General features: G+C 50.1%; 1 protein-coding gene across 2 annotated transcripts in view; it reads right to left on the bottom strand.

Annotated features, from left to right (window-relative positions):
- LTBP2 (latent transforming growth factor beta binding protein 2) overlaps nucleotides 1-17,804 on the bottom strand; it is a 72,454-nt gene that overhangs the window by 24,805 nt on the left and 29,845 nt on the right. For both annotated transcript variants that reach the window (XM_030451587.1, XM_030451586.1), the window contains exons 4-9: nucleotides 14,448-14,629; nucleotides 12,978-13,148; nucleotides 11,170-11,370; nucleotides 10,534-10,802; nucleotides 8,902-9,004; nucleotides 127-201 (exon numbers count right to left, since the gene is read on the bottom strand). In XM_030451587.1, coding sequence (XP_030307447.1) covers nucleotides 127-201; nucleotides 8,902-9,004; nucleotides 10,534-10,802; nucleotides 11,170-11,370; nucleotides 12,978-13,148; nucleotides 14,448-14,629 — 1,001 coding nt within the window. The remainder of the gene's footprint in view (nucleotides 1-126; nucleotides 202-8,901; nucleotides 9,005-10,533; nucleotides 10,803-11,169; nucleotides 11,371-12,977; nucleotides 13,149-14,447; nucleotides 14,630-17,804) is intronic.

The raw sequence follows: 17,804 nt of genomic DNA on the forward strand, positions 1-17,804 counted from the left end.
TATGTCACGTTCTTTGTAGATCTTTATCAGGGAGTTAGAAAATCCCATTTTACTTGCACAGATAATTATAGCTCTGTCAGTAGATATGGAAAGGAGAGAGAGAGAGATGAGAATAAGCATCCTTACCTTGGCAGTGGCTCCGGTTCAGCCTCTTGTATCCTTGGGGACACTCCACCTGCCCATTCTTAATCACAGGGTGTGCTGGAAAGAAAGCAGACAGTGTCGGATGATGGCAGTGGAGCCAGTCACCAGCATCCTACCTCCTGTTTGCCCTTCTTGTGAAGGGGTCCCTGAGTCTGCCTCGGGTAGGCCTTTGAGGAGTCCCAAGGCAGAGGCAAAGGTGGGAACAGACATTTCCCAAGTGGTGTCTTCTGAGGCTTGGCAGGTGCTGCCTATGCTTCATGTCTATCACTGTGTCACCTTGGCTCCCTCCTCCCAGACCAGGATAGCCAGGTGGCACATGACAAGGGGGATCAGGGTGAAAGGAATGATCTCAGGTCCTTCACAAGATGGTGAAATAACAGCCCAGGGTCTGTTTGTTACATTTCCCCCCACTTTTACTGCCTGTGATTGCCTGCCCTGATCACTCTCATCAAAGAAAACTTCAAATTGCTGCTTAAAATATTTTTGTGGGTTTCAGAAAGGGCTATAGCCAGTACAATTAAAATCTTTCCAAATTTTTAAAAGTCAAGTTAAATGTGGCCCATTAATTCCAAGGAAGTTATACTTAGGCACTTTATTTTGGACCAAGGGAAAGGGAATCCAGGAGGTGATGGGTTGGGAACTGAGTAAGCATGGGGTGGGGTAGGAAGAAGAGTGCTTTGTCTAAGAATGGGATTTTCCTAGGGTGGAGTTTCTTTCTAATTTTCTAGACGGCACACTTGGAAACAAGGGTTGGACTTGATGATCTCTGAGGTCCCTTCCAACCCAGCCTGTTCTATGATTCTATGATTCTAAGAAGTGCATGTAATATCTAAGTGACTGTCCAGCCATATCCTCACCACCCAAATTCCTTCTGCCTGGCACCCAAATTCCTTTTGCCTCATACCCTCTGTGGAAAGCCCTCCATGGCAAAAGCCACACAGAGGATCTACCAGATTCTTAACTCATGGCACCTTTACAGAACCAGGGACAAACTGAGACTCTTCTTGTGACAGAAGGTCATCAGAAGGAGCCTGCAATGGGTTAATAACACAAACAAAGTGCTGGAGGCAGAGAGCAGGTGTGTTCCCATAACTCTTTGTCCCACGACACCTTGAGCCTATAATGCAGTTTGAAGCTATTCTAGGACACTTCTTGAAAGGCAAAAGCAAGAGACTTCCTAGGATAAAGGAGCTTGGAAATAAAAGATAGGAGCACAAGCCCTCCACCAGCCTGTACCAGGAAGGAGAACAGAAAGCCTGTTTTCCTCAGGTATATTAAATGAAACCACAGGCTTTCCCATGCGCAGAGATCCTCAGTGTCTGGATGAATGACTAAGACAAGAAAATTGTTCACACACTTCAGCAGTTCAGTAATGAACTGTAAGCAGGAGGTGCTTCCAAATACCTGGATGTTAGGGGTGAGGGGGTTGCTGGTGATACTGGCAATCACTGGGTACATTTCCAGTTGAGGAAAAACAACCTCTGGCTCATGGGCTTCAGACCCAGCACCCCAGTGGGATTCCAAGTCCTCCCACACCACAGCCTGTGGGCTTGGGGCTGCCGACAAGCATTAACTGTGCTTGGAAGCATCTGTCAGCCTCAGCACAATGTGATAACAGATGCTTAAATGAAGCAGCATCCTTACATGGGAGCCCTCCAAAGGGGAGCCAAGCATGCTGAAGATCAAACAGTGATGACATGTGTCAGGGCTCTGCTCCCTCTCTGAAAAGCCTTTGCTGAGAAGCAGATCCTGCAGCATCCCTCTGCCAGATGCTGCTGGGGAGAGGGCAAGGCAGAAAATATCAGTAATGGGGGTGAGTGTGCAGGTCTTGTGCCACCTCAGCACTCATGACTCCAGTCTGCAGAAAACCTGTGGCTCATGGATGCACCAAATCATGCATGAGGCTGCAGACAAATGTCTTAATTTTGCAAAGAAACTTGTGTTCTCTGGAAAGTATAACTGTAATGTAATTTGACCAGACTTCTCTGTACCAAGTGGAACCAAGACAGCTTCTGAAATACAGGATGGAGGCTGCTCTCTTTCTGCCAGGACCTGGCCACAAGGGAAGACAGCACGTGGCTGCAGGAGGATGTAAGCTATTAACTCTCAGCTTTGTACTTGGTTACTCGAGCAGAGGACCATTTCCTTTTTTGAGCTCTGATGTTACCCAACTACAGCGATGATGGCCAAAACCCCCTGAAAAGAAACAGTTGAGGCCTGAGTTTCCTGCAAATGGAATTAGCATCCACCCCTATCCTATGCAGCTGGCAGTAGTTGGAGGCCATTCTTCTTTAACCCAGGAAAAGGTAACACCTGGAAAAGAGCTGATAAGATGATTGGAGAGGGCAGAAATCTGTCAGCACCCACAACCAGAGGAGCTCTGGGTTCCTTTGTCTCTCTATTTACACTCTCTTTAGAAAGGTGCGATCCCAGAGCCTAAGTCTGGGGACAGAGCAGCTGACCTGCATCTATCAGGCAGAGGGATTTCAGGCTTGCTGAGAGTGTGATTTCAGAACCTCATATCCCAGGCACTTCAGGCTGGCAGGCACTGCCCTGAAGCAATGGTCACACCAGGACTCCCCCTTAATTCTCCTCATCTGCTCCTTCCAGCTCTGCTTCATTCCAGTGCCCAGCAGGCATTGGGCATCTCTAGTCAGAAATCAGGCAGAGGGGTTTTTCATCCTGGCATGATGATCTTTAAGCAGCCAGGCATGCTTCAGAAATTGTCCATCACTTCCCACTAGAAGAGGCTTTACCCAGGGTCCCTGGGTCTCCAAATGCTGCCTGAAGATGGGATGAAAAAGATCAGGCTGATGCTGAAATGGAAACAAACCACTTCTCAGGCCCCCCACAAGAGCCTCAATGAGGCAAGGTTTATAGAGTGACATAATACATTGCTTAGGCCAGCCAATGTCACTCTGTTAAAAGGCCAAGATGGTGGCCTGTGGTCAGATGAAAAGTGAGGAAATGCTTGGCTGCTGAAAGCTAGCCCGTTTCTTTCAACTCTTCCCATTTATCACACAAATGGCATTATCTCTCTGAGAAACCTTGCCTTGGTGAACTCCTTTGCTATATTCAGGACTCATAGACATTTCTGGAGACACTCGACTGTCTCCACAGAAGAACTCCAGGCCCAGTTGAACCCTGGGAATCTCCCCATGCCTGCAGTGGGCACAGAGCCTGCAGTTGTGAGGGTGGCTGTGGTGCCTCTGCTTGCTTTGGGATTTCCAACATGTGCGATGTAAAAGGGTACAAAGTGCATGGTCTTGTGGCATCTAGAGTGACGAGGGTGGTGGACTCAGTCAAATCTCAGCTGAGTTTACTGTGAAGCAGAGGTCAGCCTCCACTGCAAGGAGGACCTCAGCTGCTGGACTTGCTGACAGAAGAGCAGAACAGCTTGGACCCCAGAGCAGCCTTCAGAGAGAAAGCATATTGAAGATGTCAGACCAAAAGTAGGCCTGGCTGTGGCTGTATTCCCAGCCAGAAGGGAGAAGAAAAAAAGGACATAAATCTTTCAGTCCAGATCTGTCATGACCACACCTCCACACCTCTCCTCCAGGTGGTCTGTGATAGGCAAGCTCCTGCAAGACTTTCTCCAGTGCCACAACGAAGGCTGTGGTAGCAGGGGCGAGGTGTATGCCCTGTGCAGTGACTCCTGAACTCCTTGCCACTGTCTGCAGGCTCCCCAACCTGCAGCATCTGAGACAATTTTTGCTTCCTATCTAGCAAGCACATTATCCCTTCTGGTGCCAGTAGTACTTGACTGGTTTTGCCAGGCACTCTTAATTTGGAGTCACTTAACAGGGAGATGTTGCAGACATAAGCCTTTTTTTCCTCTGCTGGAAGGCACCAGAGATAACCTTTTCTGTTCATACTTGTGCTGATGTGTGATACTAAACTAACCCTTCTGCTCTACTCATGGCCAATGAAAATCTTTAAAGGTCAAAAGATGCTTGAAGGACAAATAGGGTCTGGTCATCGCTGTTGATTTTTTAGGTCATTTCAACAGAGAGAACCTCATTCTGCTCCCACAGTGGCTTCCAGCTGGGAGAAGATACTTGTGTACCTAAAAACCCCCCACTTTCGCAACTGCTGTGTGTTAAGGCCATGATGCTGCACATGAATGATGGACAAAAGAAGCACTCTGATGAACAAGGCAGTCCTGAAAATGCTGAACATCCCCAGCTATTGCTCTCTATGGTACTGCCACAGTCTTGCAGAGCTTTCAGCTTCCTTCCTCAGCTCCAGCCTTTCTTTACTGCCTCAGACATTCCCTGTGGCACACGGTGGCAGTAGCAGAACCAGACCCTTCTGTAGCCCCCTTCCCATATTTCAATGTTTTTTCCCCTGTATCCGCCAAGATGTGATAACAACAAGAGCAGAGCAGGGTGTTGATTTTCAAGGGGCTTCCTGTGGCTGTTTCAATGCCTGCAGGCACACTGCAGAGGAACATGCAGCTTGCAGAGCCACTCACTTGGTTTCTGATGATGAGGGCTCAATGGGTGAGCTGCCACCCCTCTCACAGTGGGAGGTCTGTTTGGGGAGTGCTGCGGATGCCAAACCAGACATTACAAGATCCAACTTTCCAGTGAAATTCAGACTTTTCTCGAGGACAGAAAACTTGAAAAAACATGGGGAGTGGGAATAAAAACAAAACAATAGCCTTCAAAGACTTGTTTCTTAATGCAGTTAAAATCCATAGGCAAGAGGAGAGAAAGCAGCCCAGGAAGATCTGCAGTAAGCACAACTGGCATGCAGGCCAGCAGACGTTCAGGCTGACTGCAGCCTGAAATAAGGGACAGTAAGCAGTGAAAAACCAGGGCCTGGAAAACATAGGATTACTGCTGCATTCAGAAAGACCCCCAAAACCCTACAGAAAGGAGAGGGTGTCCATCATGAGCACGGAGTTCTTTTGTAGTACTGCTGGTTGATGAGCTGTGTGATCTCAAGGAAGGGAGGAGGTGGGAGAGGAGGACTGTGACCCTCCCTGGGCAGATTGCCTCACCTTGCTTTCAGAAAAACCCTCCACTACCAGTTTCCTTTATCCATACATGCCTGAGGAGGGCCAAGACTTCAGGGAAAACTGTGTCCAAATCCACACTCTCTCTGGGGTCTGAGTCAACCTGCAGCTTGGGTCTCGTTCCTTTTAGTTTCAATGGACCATCTGACCTTGTTCCAGAGTGTTCTCGACAGACCGCCGTATACCCCAGAACACTGTATGATCTGGCAGGTAAGCAAGAGTAACTCTGCCCAACGGTGTACCTGCTACTAGCTCCACATTCTGAGTATGCCACAAGACAGGACATTGTTTCTGTGCAGCTTCCTCAACTGCACTGCTCAAATACCCATATGGTCCCTGGACTTCCTCCCGGACACGTCCAAGTGTCAGCTGCTTTCTCAGCCTATGACTTCCTTTTCCTTCTATCAGGTTTTGAGTTTTACCTTTCAGCTTCCGTATCTTCCTACCTCACTGTTCTAACCTTTGCATGTGTGCTACAGCACCTCCTCTGAGTACTAAAGACCCAGGAGAGTCATTGGATGTCTCCATCTGTTTCATCCTAACTTGCATAACAGCACATTTAATCCATCCATTTCCAGCAGGAGCTAAAGGACTGCAGCTTCACAACAGCATGCAGGTGTCCTTCCATTCTCCAGAACCCTGCCTTAGGCTCATCTATTTCTGTCATGGTTGGGTGATAGCCTTTGCCCCAACAACTCACAGAGCAAGATATCAGCTCTCTCCTTTCTTGCAGGGCTGTCTCTGACATATCCTGGGCATGACATCTTCAATCCTCTCTTACGTGAGTGACAACTGGCTCTCAGTGACTTCTACTACAACCTGCTTGAATACCCATCTCTGCACCCACTTCTCTGAAGGGCCTAACAATAGACACATAGACACACCCCCACTCCCACCAGCAAACCAGACAGCCAAAAGCCTGAGCAGGATCTAAGAAAGCCTCGGAGACTAATGTAACACAGAATCCTGGGCAGTTCAACTCTCCCTCTACCTTAATTCTAAACTCGGCTTTTAACACAGTCTCCTTAGGATGCAGACAAAGCATCCAGGTACCTTGGCTTTTCTAATGCTGAGCAAAACACAAAAAAATAGTGGGAATTGGACATGGCAGGTTTGCTCAGACAGATGCCTGCCTCTGATTCTTCTTCTTCTCTGATGTCATTCTGCACACAAACATGCACCAAACATGAAAGCTGCAGTTGACAGAGACATCCGGACATATCCAGACTCTACTAACAATCAGTGTCTCGGGCAGACAGTCAATCCAAACAAGTTCTCCATTTGTCTAGCTCTTGCCTGGCTGCACTTCTGTACATTTGTAAGTGTTTACACTGAACTAGCTTCTGCCATTTCTGTCTAGTTGCTGGAATGAAATTCCCAGTGCTGTCAAGTCTGCTCTGGTGCATGCCTCCCTGGGATACATGAGCACAAGGAGAAGTTCTCTTGGAAGGCCACAGTGCCAAGAAGAAAGCTGGAAACATCCACTGGACATGTTATCCCTGTGCACGAGACACTGGGTCACTGAACTGCAGCCCAGTGACTTTGAGTGAGCAAAACACAGGCCAGGAAGACTAGGAGAAGGGATGTGAGGCTGGGATGTAGTCTACAGGCAGGAATGATGCAGAGTGATGCCTTCACACTGGATAGACATGGACCTGGGAGTCCTGACAAGAGGCCAGGGCAATGAGAGGTCACAGTGCTCAGTGGTTCCATTAGAGCAATGAGATCTTGGAGAAAGGACTCTGTCCCTAGCTCTCATCTGGGGTGAGATTTTTTGTCTGCAAATACAGTATGCCAGAGAAAAGCATGCCAGCTGCTTGGGCTTCTCATTTCACAACAGCCAGGTTCTCTTGGGCTGCCTTCACCAAGTATCAGCCTTACAGCTTCTCTCTTGCACTGTGAAGTCTCCTGCATGTGTGGCTGGTTACAGAGCAGTTAATCAGAGGTAGCCAAAGATAGGAGATACTTGACCAGCAGGAAAAATGTTTCAGATGCTGTTGGGATGCAGGGCATATAGGGAGCTCTGGAAGTGGGACCTGACGTAAGCTAGGAGGCATTTCTTAAGCACATTTGCTCTACCAGCTGGCTGACTGCAAGGACCCCATGGAGGAATTTCATGCTTGTTTTCATGTCTTGGAAGCCTGTGATTAGACACATAGTTTGAAGCCTGAAAATATAAGTTCAGCAGAGCAATCACTGCTGCAGCTTTGGCCACTGAGTGATACCTAGCATCCTGGCATAGAAAAGGAGAAAGGAGGTTCAGAGATTTTGCAGCCAAAAGAAGCCCAACTAAAGTGTTAAGCAGCTCCCCCGCTTCCTAATGAGGGGATCATGACAGACAGGGTGAGTAACAGGGAGACTGCTGTGAAGTGGAGAGGAGAAATCCGTGACAGGGAATGTGAAGGTTGGGGATGAAGAGGAGGGGGCTGAGGCCAATGCAGAGCATTTCATAATTTGTGCTGAACCTGGAGAGCCTGTGGTCACCTTCATACTGCATGTGCCCAAGAATCCCTTAGGGTTGGCACATGGATATGGGCAGGCAAGCAGCAGTGTGGCCCAGGGCCACAGCAGAGTCGTGCACAGCAGGAAGATGACTGAAATCAGAGTTCCCTAGATCTGTGCTGGGTTCCAGGATGCTGACAACCTCGTCTGTGATTGCAAGGAATTTGGCTCCAGCTGGCCCTATTTCTGGCTAAGGAGGAACCAAATCACAGGAGGACAATGAGAAGCAAAGAGCTCTTGAGAGAAAGCATGTGAGCGAGTGGGACTGCCTCTGGGCAGAGCTAGAAGGAAACACCATCACACTTCCTTGCACAAAACCTGCTGCCTTGGTCACCTCTGCTCTCCTCAAAGTTCAGACTCTCCTGGACCATGGGGTCTGTTTATGTTAGTCCTTAACCCCTGTGACGGCATGAGAATGAGGAGCCAGGCAGTGACGGAAGGGGGCAGGCAGGGAGGAGGGATGAGCAGCTCCCTTCCTGTGTTGCATGGGAAGTGTGCACCTTGCCCAGCTATGGACCTGGTCAGCAGGGGCTGACCAGGGGCTGCCTCCCTCCAGCCAGGAGCCTTTCAGCACAGCCTCTCCACTGCAACACAAGAGGGGGGGCTGCAGCACCATGGACCATGCCTGTCACGGAGCACCCCTAGTGAAAGAGCTGAGGAATCCCCATCTCCTGCTGGATCAGCTCATCCAGCTCCCAAGCATAGCAGAAACAGGGCTGGACGCCCATGCCCCTGGAACAGACCTCAGAGTGCTCCTGCCAATTGTTTGATGTAGTGTTATTTCCAGAGTCCCTGCCAAGCCCGTGTCAGGCCCAGAGCAAGCCCGTAACTCTATAGGGCCGAGTCTGCAGACTCCTTTACCGCTCTAGGACTGCACCTCCTAAAACCACTGCTGCTCTTTTCCTGTTTCTCCCTCTGAGTGGGGCTGGCCTGGTGGGAACCACTGGATTCACCAGAATTTCACAGGGGCAATCTGGGGAGAAAGTGCTGAGCCTGGTGCCAGCACCCAAACCAGAGCACTCCTTGGGGCAGCAGTGCAGCAGCCATGAACCCATGTGCCATCTTGTACATCCTGCCTGTCCACATGGACCTTGGGCAATGGAGAGCTACATGGCAGGAGACCTATGGCTCTGCTCCATGCCTTCTTGGCTGTGCAGGGCAGACCAACCATTTTTGCTTGCCAAGGGTGTGGGCCATACTTTACACTATCCCTGGCAGCTGCAGCACTCACTCACCTGGCCGAGGGGGACAGGCCAAGCACTGGTCCACACCCCAGAAGAGCCCCACGCTGCCACAGCAGTCCTCGAGCTTGGTCAGCCCTGGCAGTGGGTTGGTGCACTGTGGAAAGAAAACCAGATGATCAGACTTCCAAGGGACAGAGGGGACATGTGCCCATCCAGTGTGGCTGCTGGCATTGTGGTGGCAGAGCTGGCACAGGGGATGAGTTTGGGGTCTGAGACTGGCACAGCCCTCCTGACACAGGTTCCCACGAGACACAGAGGGACCAGGGTTGCAGTATAACACAGTAAATAGTCATGCAGACAGAAATACATGAGACTCCCTCAACTGCACCCCTTGGAGGGGAAAGGGACGGAGCAGGATGTGACTCAGAGATGGTATCACCAGGCAAAGCCCTCAGATCAGCCCTGTGTCTGGCTGATTAGCCAGTGCAGTGGGTGCACCACCGCAGCCCAGCAGGGAACTTATGGTCAGGCACTTTCCTCTGCTTAATGAGTCTCTCTTTCCTGCCTTGCTCGCCTCCCCAGCAAGGCCCTCTGGATTACAGGCTTCCCCATTAGAGCAGAGTCGCTGTGGCCCACAGGCCAGAGATGGCCCCAGTCCAGGCGCACGTGGCCGCCTGCCCAGTGCTCACATACCGATCCGCTCGGCTGCGGCTCAGCTTGGAGAGGCCAGCGCTCCCTGACGGGCTCCTCGCACTCCCCCGGGCACAGCATCACCCCAGCTGAGCAAGGTATGAGAACAGCAGGGGTGCCCCCAGCCATTCTGAATGTCTCCTGCAACCTCTCAGGGCATCAACAAGCATCTATGTACATCAGCATTGGCTCCTAGGTGCAGAGAGCTCACAGAGAAGTGAGGCTCTTCCAGCCCAAGGGGCTGATCTAATTTATTTTTGCACTACAGAATGGCTGAGAATGCATCCCAGGAAGAGCTTGGATGGGAGCAACTGAAAGAGGTGATGGGAAGTGGGAGCAGCCCCCCATAAACGCTTGGGGAGCAGTGGGGAGGGGGTTGGTCTTGCTGAGTGCAAGCTGCGCCAGGGCAGCTCACAGGTGTTCCTTTGGGTGCCAAAAATCTCTGATGCTTTTCCAGTGATGCAAGAGGAACATATGGGGAAAGACATAATAAGAAATTATGATGACTGCAGGACAGGGGTGAGAAAGCCCCTCACGTGCATTTGCTTCCCAAGCCCCAACCAAGCTGCCCAGGAAGGCATCGTTCCATGGAAATCAGACTTTCATTTATCGTCTGAGAGGGAAAGGAATTTTCCTATGTTTTATATGTTTCCTACAATAATCACAGAGTGTGGATGTAAATGTTGCTATAAATAGGGCACCCTTTTAAAACGAGACTGTAAAAACCATCAAGTCTGGGCTATGCTGCTCCAGGGCACAGCTCGGTCACAGCAAGGCAGTGAGGTCTTCACACTGGGCCAAAACAAGGGATTTTCTTCCCAAGTACTGACACTTTGCTGCCCATGCCCATGGCACCTGGATGAAGACCACAATGATGCTGAAGAGCTTGCAGTGAAAGGCCACCCCCTGTCCCATAAGCCAACACACCCACACCCTAAAACAAGAAACATATCTATACACACCCCCTCCAAAACTCGATGGGTAATCACTTACCTGCCCATGGAGAGCCTCTCGAAAGCACTTCCCCAGCAGCCCTGGAGCTCTCTGCTGCTGCTGGCCACTCCCTGTGATAATGGTATTGCCATTTCCATGGGGATAGGTGTACCAGGGTATGGCAGCCAGCTCAGGCACCAGGACCGCCTCCACACTGTTCTCCTCTGACACCTCTGTGTCACCCCGCACCCTGGCCACCTGGTGAATCTGCACAGTGGCTTCTGGAGGGTGGTTGATGTGGACGTTCACCAGGGAAGGGTTTAAGGAAGCTGGAAAATGAGTTTATACCACAGTTGTGACAATCTGGCAACAGTTTGGCACCTGAAGAGCACCTTGTCATCAACAAAGTCTCAAGGGAGGAGAGGTAGACTGACTCCACCAGGAAATCTAGAGGAAGATTGTATCTAAGAGAAAATACTTTGGACCCAAACCAGGGCAAGCCTACCAAAAACGTTCCCTGGCAATCTGGCCCCTTTAAAACCTAGCAAAACTTTCCTAACAACCTGGCCTGAAAAGGCAAAAATAAGTAGGTAGTTGCCTCCTCAGGCCTGTTAATGAAAATTGGAGGAGTACCCAGCTAGGAGCACTCAGAAGCAAAGGGGAAATGTGGGGTCTAGAGTCCCCAGCCATGCTCACCCAGCTGGTTGGACAAGGGCAGGGTGTAGGTGGACTGCTTCATGGAGCTGCCAGCCAGGGTCTTTGGGGCTCTCCCTCCTTGCTTCTTTTCCAGAGAGGGAGCTGTCAGGTGGCAAAACTTTCCTGTGGAGTTGGAGGGGCACCAGCACTCATCCCGGCCCACACAGCGCCCTCCATTCAGACAGGGGATCTGGCAGAAGTCTGGAAGGCAAAGAGAGGTCTGCTTAGCAGAGAAACTGAGCCACTGCCTCTAGAAAGGAGTGGCTGGGGGAGGCCAGGCAGATGGATTTGGGCCAGCACTAGCCCCATGCTGCTCTAGGAGCAAACCCAGCACTGGGCTGGGGTTAGGACTTGCAGCCTGGAGGCAGGCCGGGGTGCCTCCTGTGCAGCACAATCCAGTGGGTAGCAGGGCCAGAAGCTGGGGTCCTCCCTGGCTTGGAGTCTCTCTCAGGGTTGTAGTCATGGGCTGAAGATAATGAGCCCTCCCTTGGGCCTTGTGGCATGGCCAGCCTGGGGCACCCATGCCCTGTGGAGCAACTGCCCAAAGCCAAGGTGGTGTTGCTGGCACAGCAGGATCTCACAGTGGGACAGGAACTACAGCAGCTACAGGCAGCCAAGTCAGCACAATTCTTTCTGTTCTGCATCGCCCCCTCCCCACTTGGCAGGTTTTTTACTCCCAGCCCAGAAGGGAGCTCAGTAGGGATGGGAGAGGCAGAAGGAGAGAACAGGCAAAGAGCCACGTCCTCAGAGCCTGTCTCCTAGCCAGCCCTGGACCTGCCAGCAGCTCAAGTGGGAGAAGCTTGGAGTGGGACAAAAGAATAGGGAGCAATTTGTCTGCACAGGCTTGGAAAAAGCACCCACAGATGAAACCAAAGGCATGTCTTTCTGGCCTGATCAGATGCTTGGAGCAAGACAGTGTCCCTCAGTGTGAGTGACACTTGTGCAAGGCAAAAGGTTTCCTGACCGACCATCCTGAATCATCCCAGCATGAGATACTGCTGCTTCACACCCCGGGATGGCTTGTTAGGTTCATCCCAGGAAATGAGCTCCCACCTCACTCCAAGTCCATTTGCTCAACCCCAGCAACCAGTTTTGGGGGGAAGAGACAGATCTTTGGATTGGGATCTACGCAAAAATTCCTACGAACCCTGTATCAGCTGGTGTACACAACAGCCAGATTTAGCTCTCTCTGTCTTAGAAGAACTTGAGAGGCTTTCTGAGCACAAGTCCCCCTAGATCCTGTGGGTGTTCCCACCAACTGTCTCAAAGAGGATGTGCTCAACCCACAGCTGGATATCCCAGTGAACTGACAAGCAATCCCAGCAGCTCTGAAAGGCGAGCAGAGGTTTCAGCAGCCCTGTTTATGGGAACAGCTTGCAACCTGCAGCCAGCTCTCCTGGCTGCCACATGAGTGAAAGGAGAGAACAGGAGGAAATTAGGTGATGAAAGTCAGCCCCAAGACTGGATGCCAACAAAAGCAGTGAGCTGGCTCTGAGAAGGAGGGGGTGGTGACGTTTGGCTGCGGGCCTGACTCAAATACACACGTCCCCCCATACCTGAAGTGGTATGGAAACAGAAGTTGCTTGCCCAGGAAAGAGAGCAATGAAGTAAGTCTGTCTTCCAGCTTCAGAGACAGAGAAGGAGTAAGCCCCAAAGACCCAAGGAGACATCTTCCAAGGCACTGGAAGGGGCCATATCCTCCCGTCCCTATAGCAGCCCAAGCCCTCAGTCTGTAGAAGCAGGAAAGGCAGAAGGAGGAGAGTGGGGGAACAAGGAAGAAGATGGGCTGGGGGCCTCAGCATGCTCACAGATGCGGAAGCCGGACTTGGGATCATGGTCGTGCCCCCCCTGGCTATAGAGAGTGGTGGTGTCTCCTTTCTCGCAGCTGTTGTAGCAGCGTCCACTCCGACATGTCTGCTTGCAGATGGTGGGTGTGAAGACAATTTTTATCTTCTTAATCTTCTCTGTCAGGTTGGCCCCTGTGAAAGAAAAGGACAGTGGTAGGTGGGAACAGCATCTCCAGGCCAGGATGCTGGTAATATGAATCTCAAGCTATAAAACATTCCCAGAGGAAGGAGGGGTCTGGTTTTCTCTCTGGAACAGTGTCTCTCCATGCCACTCACTCCAGTCTGTCCTCTGCTCCAGCATCAGTAAGGCTTTATCAACACATGAAAAATGGCCAGCAGCATGCTCTGCTTGCCCAGTTGTAGTGGAATAACTCCGTGTGAAGGAACATACACACACTAGCTCCAGCATAGAGTGGTTTTCTGCTTTAGACAAGATTCCTTCTCAAGCCATGTCAGCAGCCTGGAGACCAGCTGCCCTTAAAATACTGGAAAGCTTTCCAGATGAACAGTCACACTGATACCCACTGAAAGGATCATCAGGGCTTGAGAAAACCCTCTATGCATCCCCTGACCTCCAGCTGTTACCTACAGTCCTCTCCTAGTCCCTCACCATCCTCACATTAGATACAGAGGAAACGGCTCTCAGCTCTTGGGGGCTTGGGGAAAATGGACAACAGGCAGAACTACTGTGTAACCATGAACCAGTTGGCTAAACAGCATAGCCCTTCATCCCTGCCCAGCAAGACAATTATTTCTGTAGGGCTCTTCTTGGTGTGCTTAACCTCAGGCTTTCACCACTTCAATCCCTACTTTCAGATTACAGCTTCAGTCAGACTCCTGGTCCTATTCATAAGGGCTGAGATGCCCCATGGTGGCATCTCCTTGAGGAAGCATGTCTTCAGGGGGAGCCAAGTTGCAGAAGACAATTTGCATCTGTCCTAACTGGAGAGCTGCTGAGGCTCTGCCTCAGTAACCACACATCCCAGCAGCCTGGCCTGATCCCTGCTAATGTCAGAAGGCACCAAGGGGGCAGCCAAAGTGAAGAACTAGATGGTGGTTACACAATCTGACCTTGAGGACTTCTCAGACTGAGAAAGAAGTTGGAAGACACCATTCCTACAGACTGAGGCAATCTCTCTCCAGATCAGCAGTGCTGGGTTGATGTTCAACACTTCTGGGAAGCATCTTTCACATCCACCTGGCTCCTTTCCCTTGATGTCAGAGCTTTGCTACCCTGATCTGCCCTCTGTTGACAGAGTCTCTTTCTTCACCAAGCCCAGCAATGCCCATGCTGACCTTCCCTTTCTATTCTGCCAAGTGTCACAGTCCTGGGAGTCCTGTGTTTCTTTGGGATCCCAAATCATACCATTGCCCTTCCCCAGGACACTCCAAAAAGAAGCCTCAAAAGAGTGACAGTCCTGGAGGCCTTACCCCTTGCAGATGAGGTGTGCTCCTGGGAAACCGCATGTAGCCCAGAACTGCTCTGTTCATGTCCATTCCCATTGGGAAGAGCATTAGAGGTGAGCTGTCCATTGCTGGCCGGGTAGCGTCGGACAGTCCGTGATGGCCCTGTCTGCTGGGGGGAGACAGGAGAGCCGATCCTGCTCTGAGTCCTGTGGAAGAGAAAAAATGAACTAATGTACTCCTCATGAGTAACTGGGCTGACCCCCAGTGGCTGTTCACCAGGGTGCCCTGCAGCAACTTTCCCTGCCAAGCTGCCTGACCCACCACCTGGACACAGAGCTCTGCCTACCTGAGCAAGGTCCCCCTCCTCATCTGCTTTCAGTCATCATGATGACACCATTTCACAAGGACCCCACTCCCTGAGCCTGGCAGGGCATAGTGGTCACCAAGATACCATCCCTGTACTGCCAGGTCAGGCTTCCCCATCACATGGCTGCCTTTCCATCCCTCTACCTTCTCATCATGCTCAAGGGCTGCTCCTTGCCCAACCACATCCTTTCACCAGTGAACACAGGCAGCTCCAAATTAGTTCATTCTTATGGTAGGAACTTCCTCGGGACCTGCCTTCCTGGCCCCAAATGAGCACTTAAGAAAACAGTGAGGCAGTTAGAAGAGAAACTAGGCCAAGGAAACAAACAAAATGTGACAGACAAACAAAGAGAAAATGACCAAGAACTCACTCCTGTAAGTGCACTTACAACTTTCTCCAATAACTGAATATGGCTTTTGGTGTTTTCTAGGAACTTAGCGTGGAGAAGCCATCTAGCTCACAAGGTCATTTTTCTTATACTCTGTGATAAAGCCATGTAGCCCACTAGGCAGAGCTCTTTGCATTCAATTGACAGAACAGCTCATCTTGCTGTACTGCACTTGCTCCCATTCCTTTTTAGTGACTGGTAGCATTAAGCCTCCAAGAGGGTGCTCTGTGCTTACCAGCAAATGTCTCCCTCACTCTTCCCTGCACCACCTGCAAGGAAAAAGGCCAAAATAGGTTGTCTGCCCATATCCCTTTTCAGTTTCTTTGAATGTCCAAGACTTGGATTTCTCTGCAACTGAATTTAAGTATCGACAGGTCTTCTGCATACACCATCCAACACCTCCATCTCTGCCCGAATGGCTGGGGCAGACTAGCTCTGTGCCACATAAGTGGCATCCCATTTCGTGGTTGTCACCATTTTCGCTGTCACAGTCAGCACATACAAGGTGTTTCTAAACCCAACAGGACTGGGTGATCCAACAAGAGCTGTCTGATAGCACTGACATTCCTGGTAAGATTTAGGGAGATGGAAAGGGAGCTAATGCTGGTGTTCAAGTAGGTCAAGTGCAATTGTCCTGGTTAAACCTGTTAAATCGTGACAGCAGTACACAAGGTAACTGCCAAACAGCAAGCCCAAAATCAGCCCTGAACAACAGAATGGAAAAGAGGACAAACAGATCAATTAATTGGGAGCTAAAGGGAAGTAATATAGAAGTGAAGTCAAGTCAGTGATGTCTACAAAGAACTGCTCTTGTCAAAGGATTACACTTTCATAATTGACTCAATGATGCACACAGACTGAGAGCCTGAGCTATTCTGATAAAAAAAATAAACAAGGCAGTACAATATCAATCAGGCACATGTGAAATGAATAACAAACTGGCTGTGTGACAGAATACAAGAAGCAGTTGTCACTGGGGAGGGAATTAGATGGGTTCCAGGGTGATCGGTACAAGGCCTGGCACAATTAAAGGATTTCATCTGGAAATAAATATTTTTATTTCGAAATATACATATAATCGACAATGATAATGTGTGCTGCTGACAAAAAAAAAAATCGCAATGTGGTGTATTGTGATGAGAACAGAGCAATCACACTGAGCAGTCTGGATCACTGTGGAGGGCAAATCCTTCCAAGCAACATGGGATTTTAATAGAGCCAAATGCAGAATTACACTTTTAGAAAGAAGGAATGCAAGCAGCAGCTGCAGATAGAAGGAGACTACCTTGGAAACCAGCAATTCTGAAAAGACTCTGGGGGTAATGACAAGCAATTAAATATGAACTGTCAGTTCAATGTCCTCACATCAGGGCAGTGCAACACTGCAGGACCAGGGAGATATTTTTGCCTCCCCACACATCCTCACTACAGTAGGGAGTATGTATGCTAAAATATCACATCTAGTTGTGATGTAAAATCTGTCTCCTCTTCTAAGGGATGTTGAAAAACTGGATACAATAGAAGAAAAAACATGACACAAGTAATTTGAGGATTGGTGAAAATGCCTTTCTGTAAGAAACCCGAAGTATTCAACCTCTTCAGTTTAGCAAAAAGATGAAGAGGTACTCTGATTACAGGGCACAGGTTTCTCCACAGGAACAAAACACCAGGTGTAAAGAGCCTTGTAATCTAACCATGAAAGACAAACAATGAAACATCTGCAAACTGAAGCCAAATAATTCCCTACTAGAAATTAGGCCCACAAGCAGCAGTATAGCTGGTTTTCTTTTGCCTAAAACATACCAGTAGTGGATTCCCCGACACCATCACTTCAGGAAAGTGTGCTCTTGGGAGACAAGTATCACTGGAACAGTGCTCATACAATTAAATAAAGATCACAGAATCACAGAATCATCCAGGTTAGAAAAGACCTATGAGACCATCAAGTCCAACCCTTGACCCACTACCACTGTGGCTACCAGACCATGGCACTGAGTGTCACATCAGTCTCTTCTTAAAAACCTCCAGGGACAGAGAATCCACCACCTCCCTGGGCAGCCCATTCCAATGTCTGATCACCCTCTCTGTAAAGAATTTTTTCCTAATATCCAACCTAAACCTCCCCTGGCAGTCTATGCCCTCTTGTCTTACTAGCAGCTATTTGGGAGAAGAGACCGATCCCCCCCTGGCTCCAACCTCCTTTCAGGGAGGTTGTAGAGAGTGATGAGGTCTTCCCTGAGCCTCCTCTTCTCCAGACCGAACAACACCAGTTCCCTCAGCCCTTCCTCACAGGAATTGTGGTGGATCCCTTGACAGCCTCGTTGCCCTTCTCTGGACCCGCTCCAGCACCTCAGTCTCCTTCCTGAACTGAGGGGCCCAGAACTGGACACAGGACTCAAGGTGTGGCCTCACCAGCTCTGAGTACAGGGGCAGAACCCCTTCCTTGGACCTGCTGTCCACGCTGTTCCGGATACAGGCCAGGATGCCATTGGCCTTCTTGGCCACCTGGGCACACTGCTGGCTCATGTTCAGCTTCCTGTCAATCCAGACTCCCAGGTCCCTTTCTGCCTGGCTGCTCTCAGCCACTCTGTGCCCAGCCTGGAGCTCCCCATGGGGTTGTTGTGGC

Source organism: Calypte anna, chromosome 5A (genome assembly GCF_003957555.1).
Source record: "Calypte anna isolate BGI_N300 chromosome 5A, bCalAnn1_v1.p, whole genome shotgun sequence".
Taxonomy (NCBI): domain Eukaryota; kingdom Metazoa; phylum Chordata; class Aves; order Apodiformes; family Trochilidae; genus Calypte; species Calypte anna.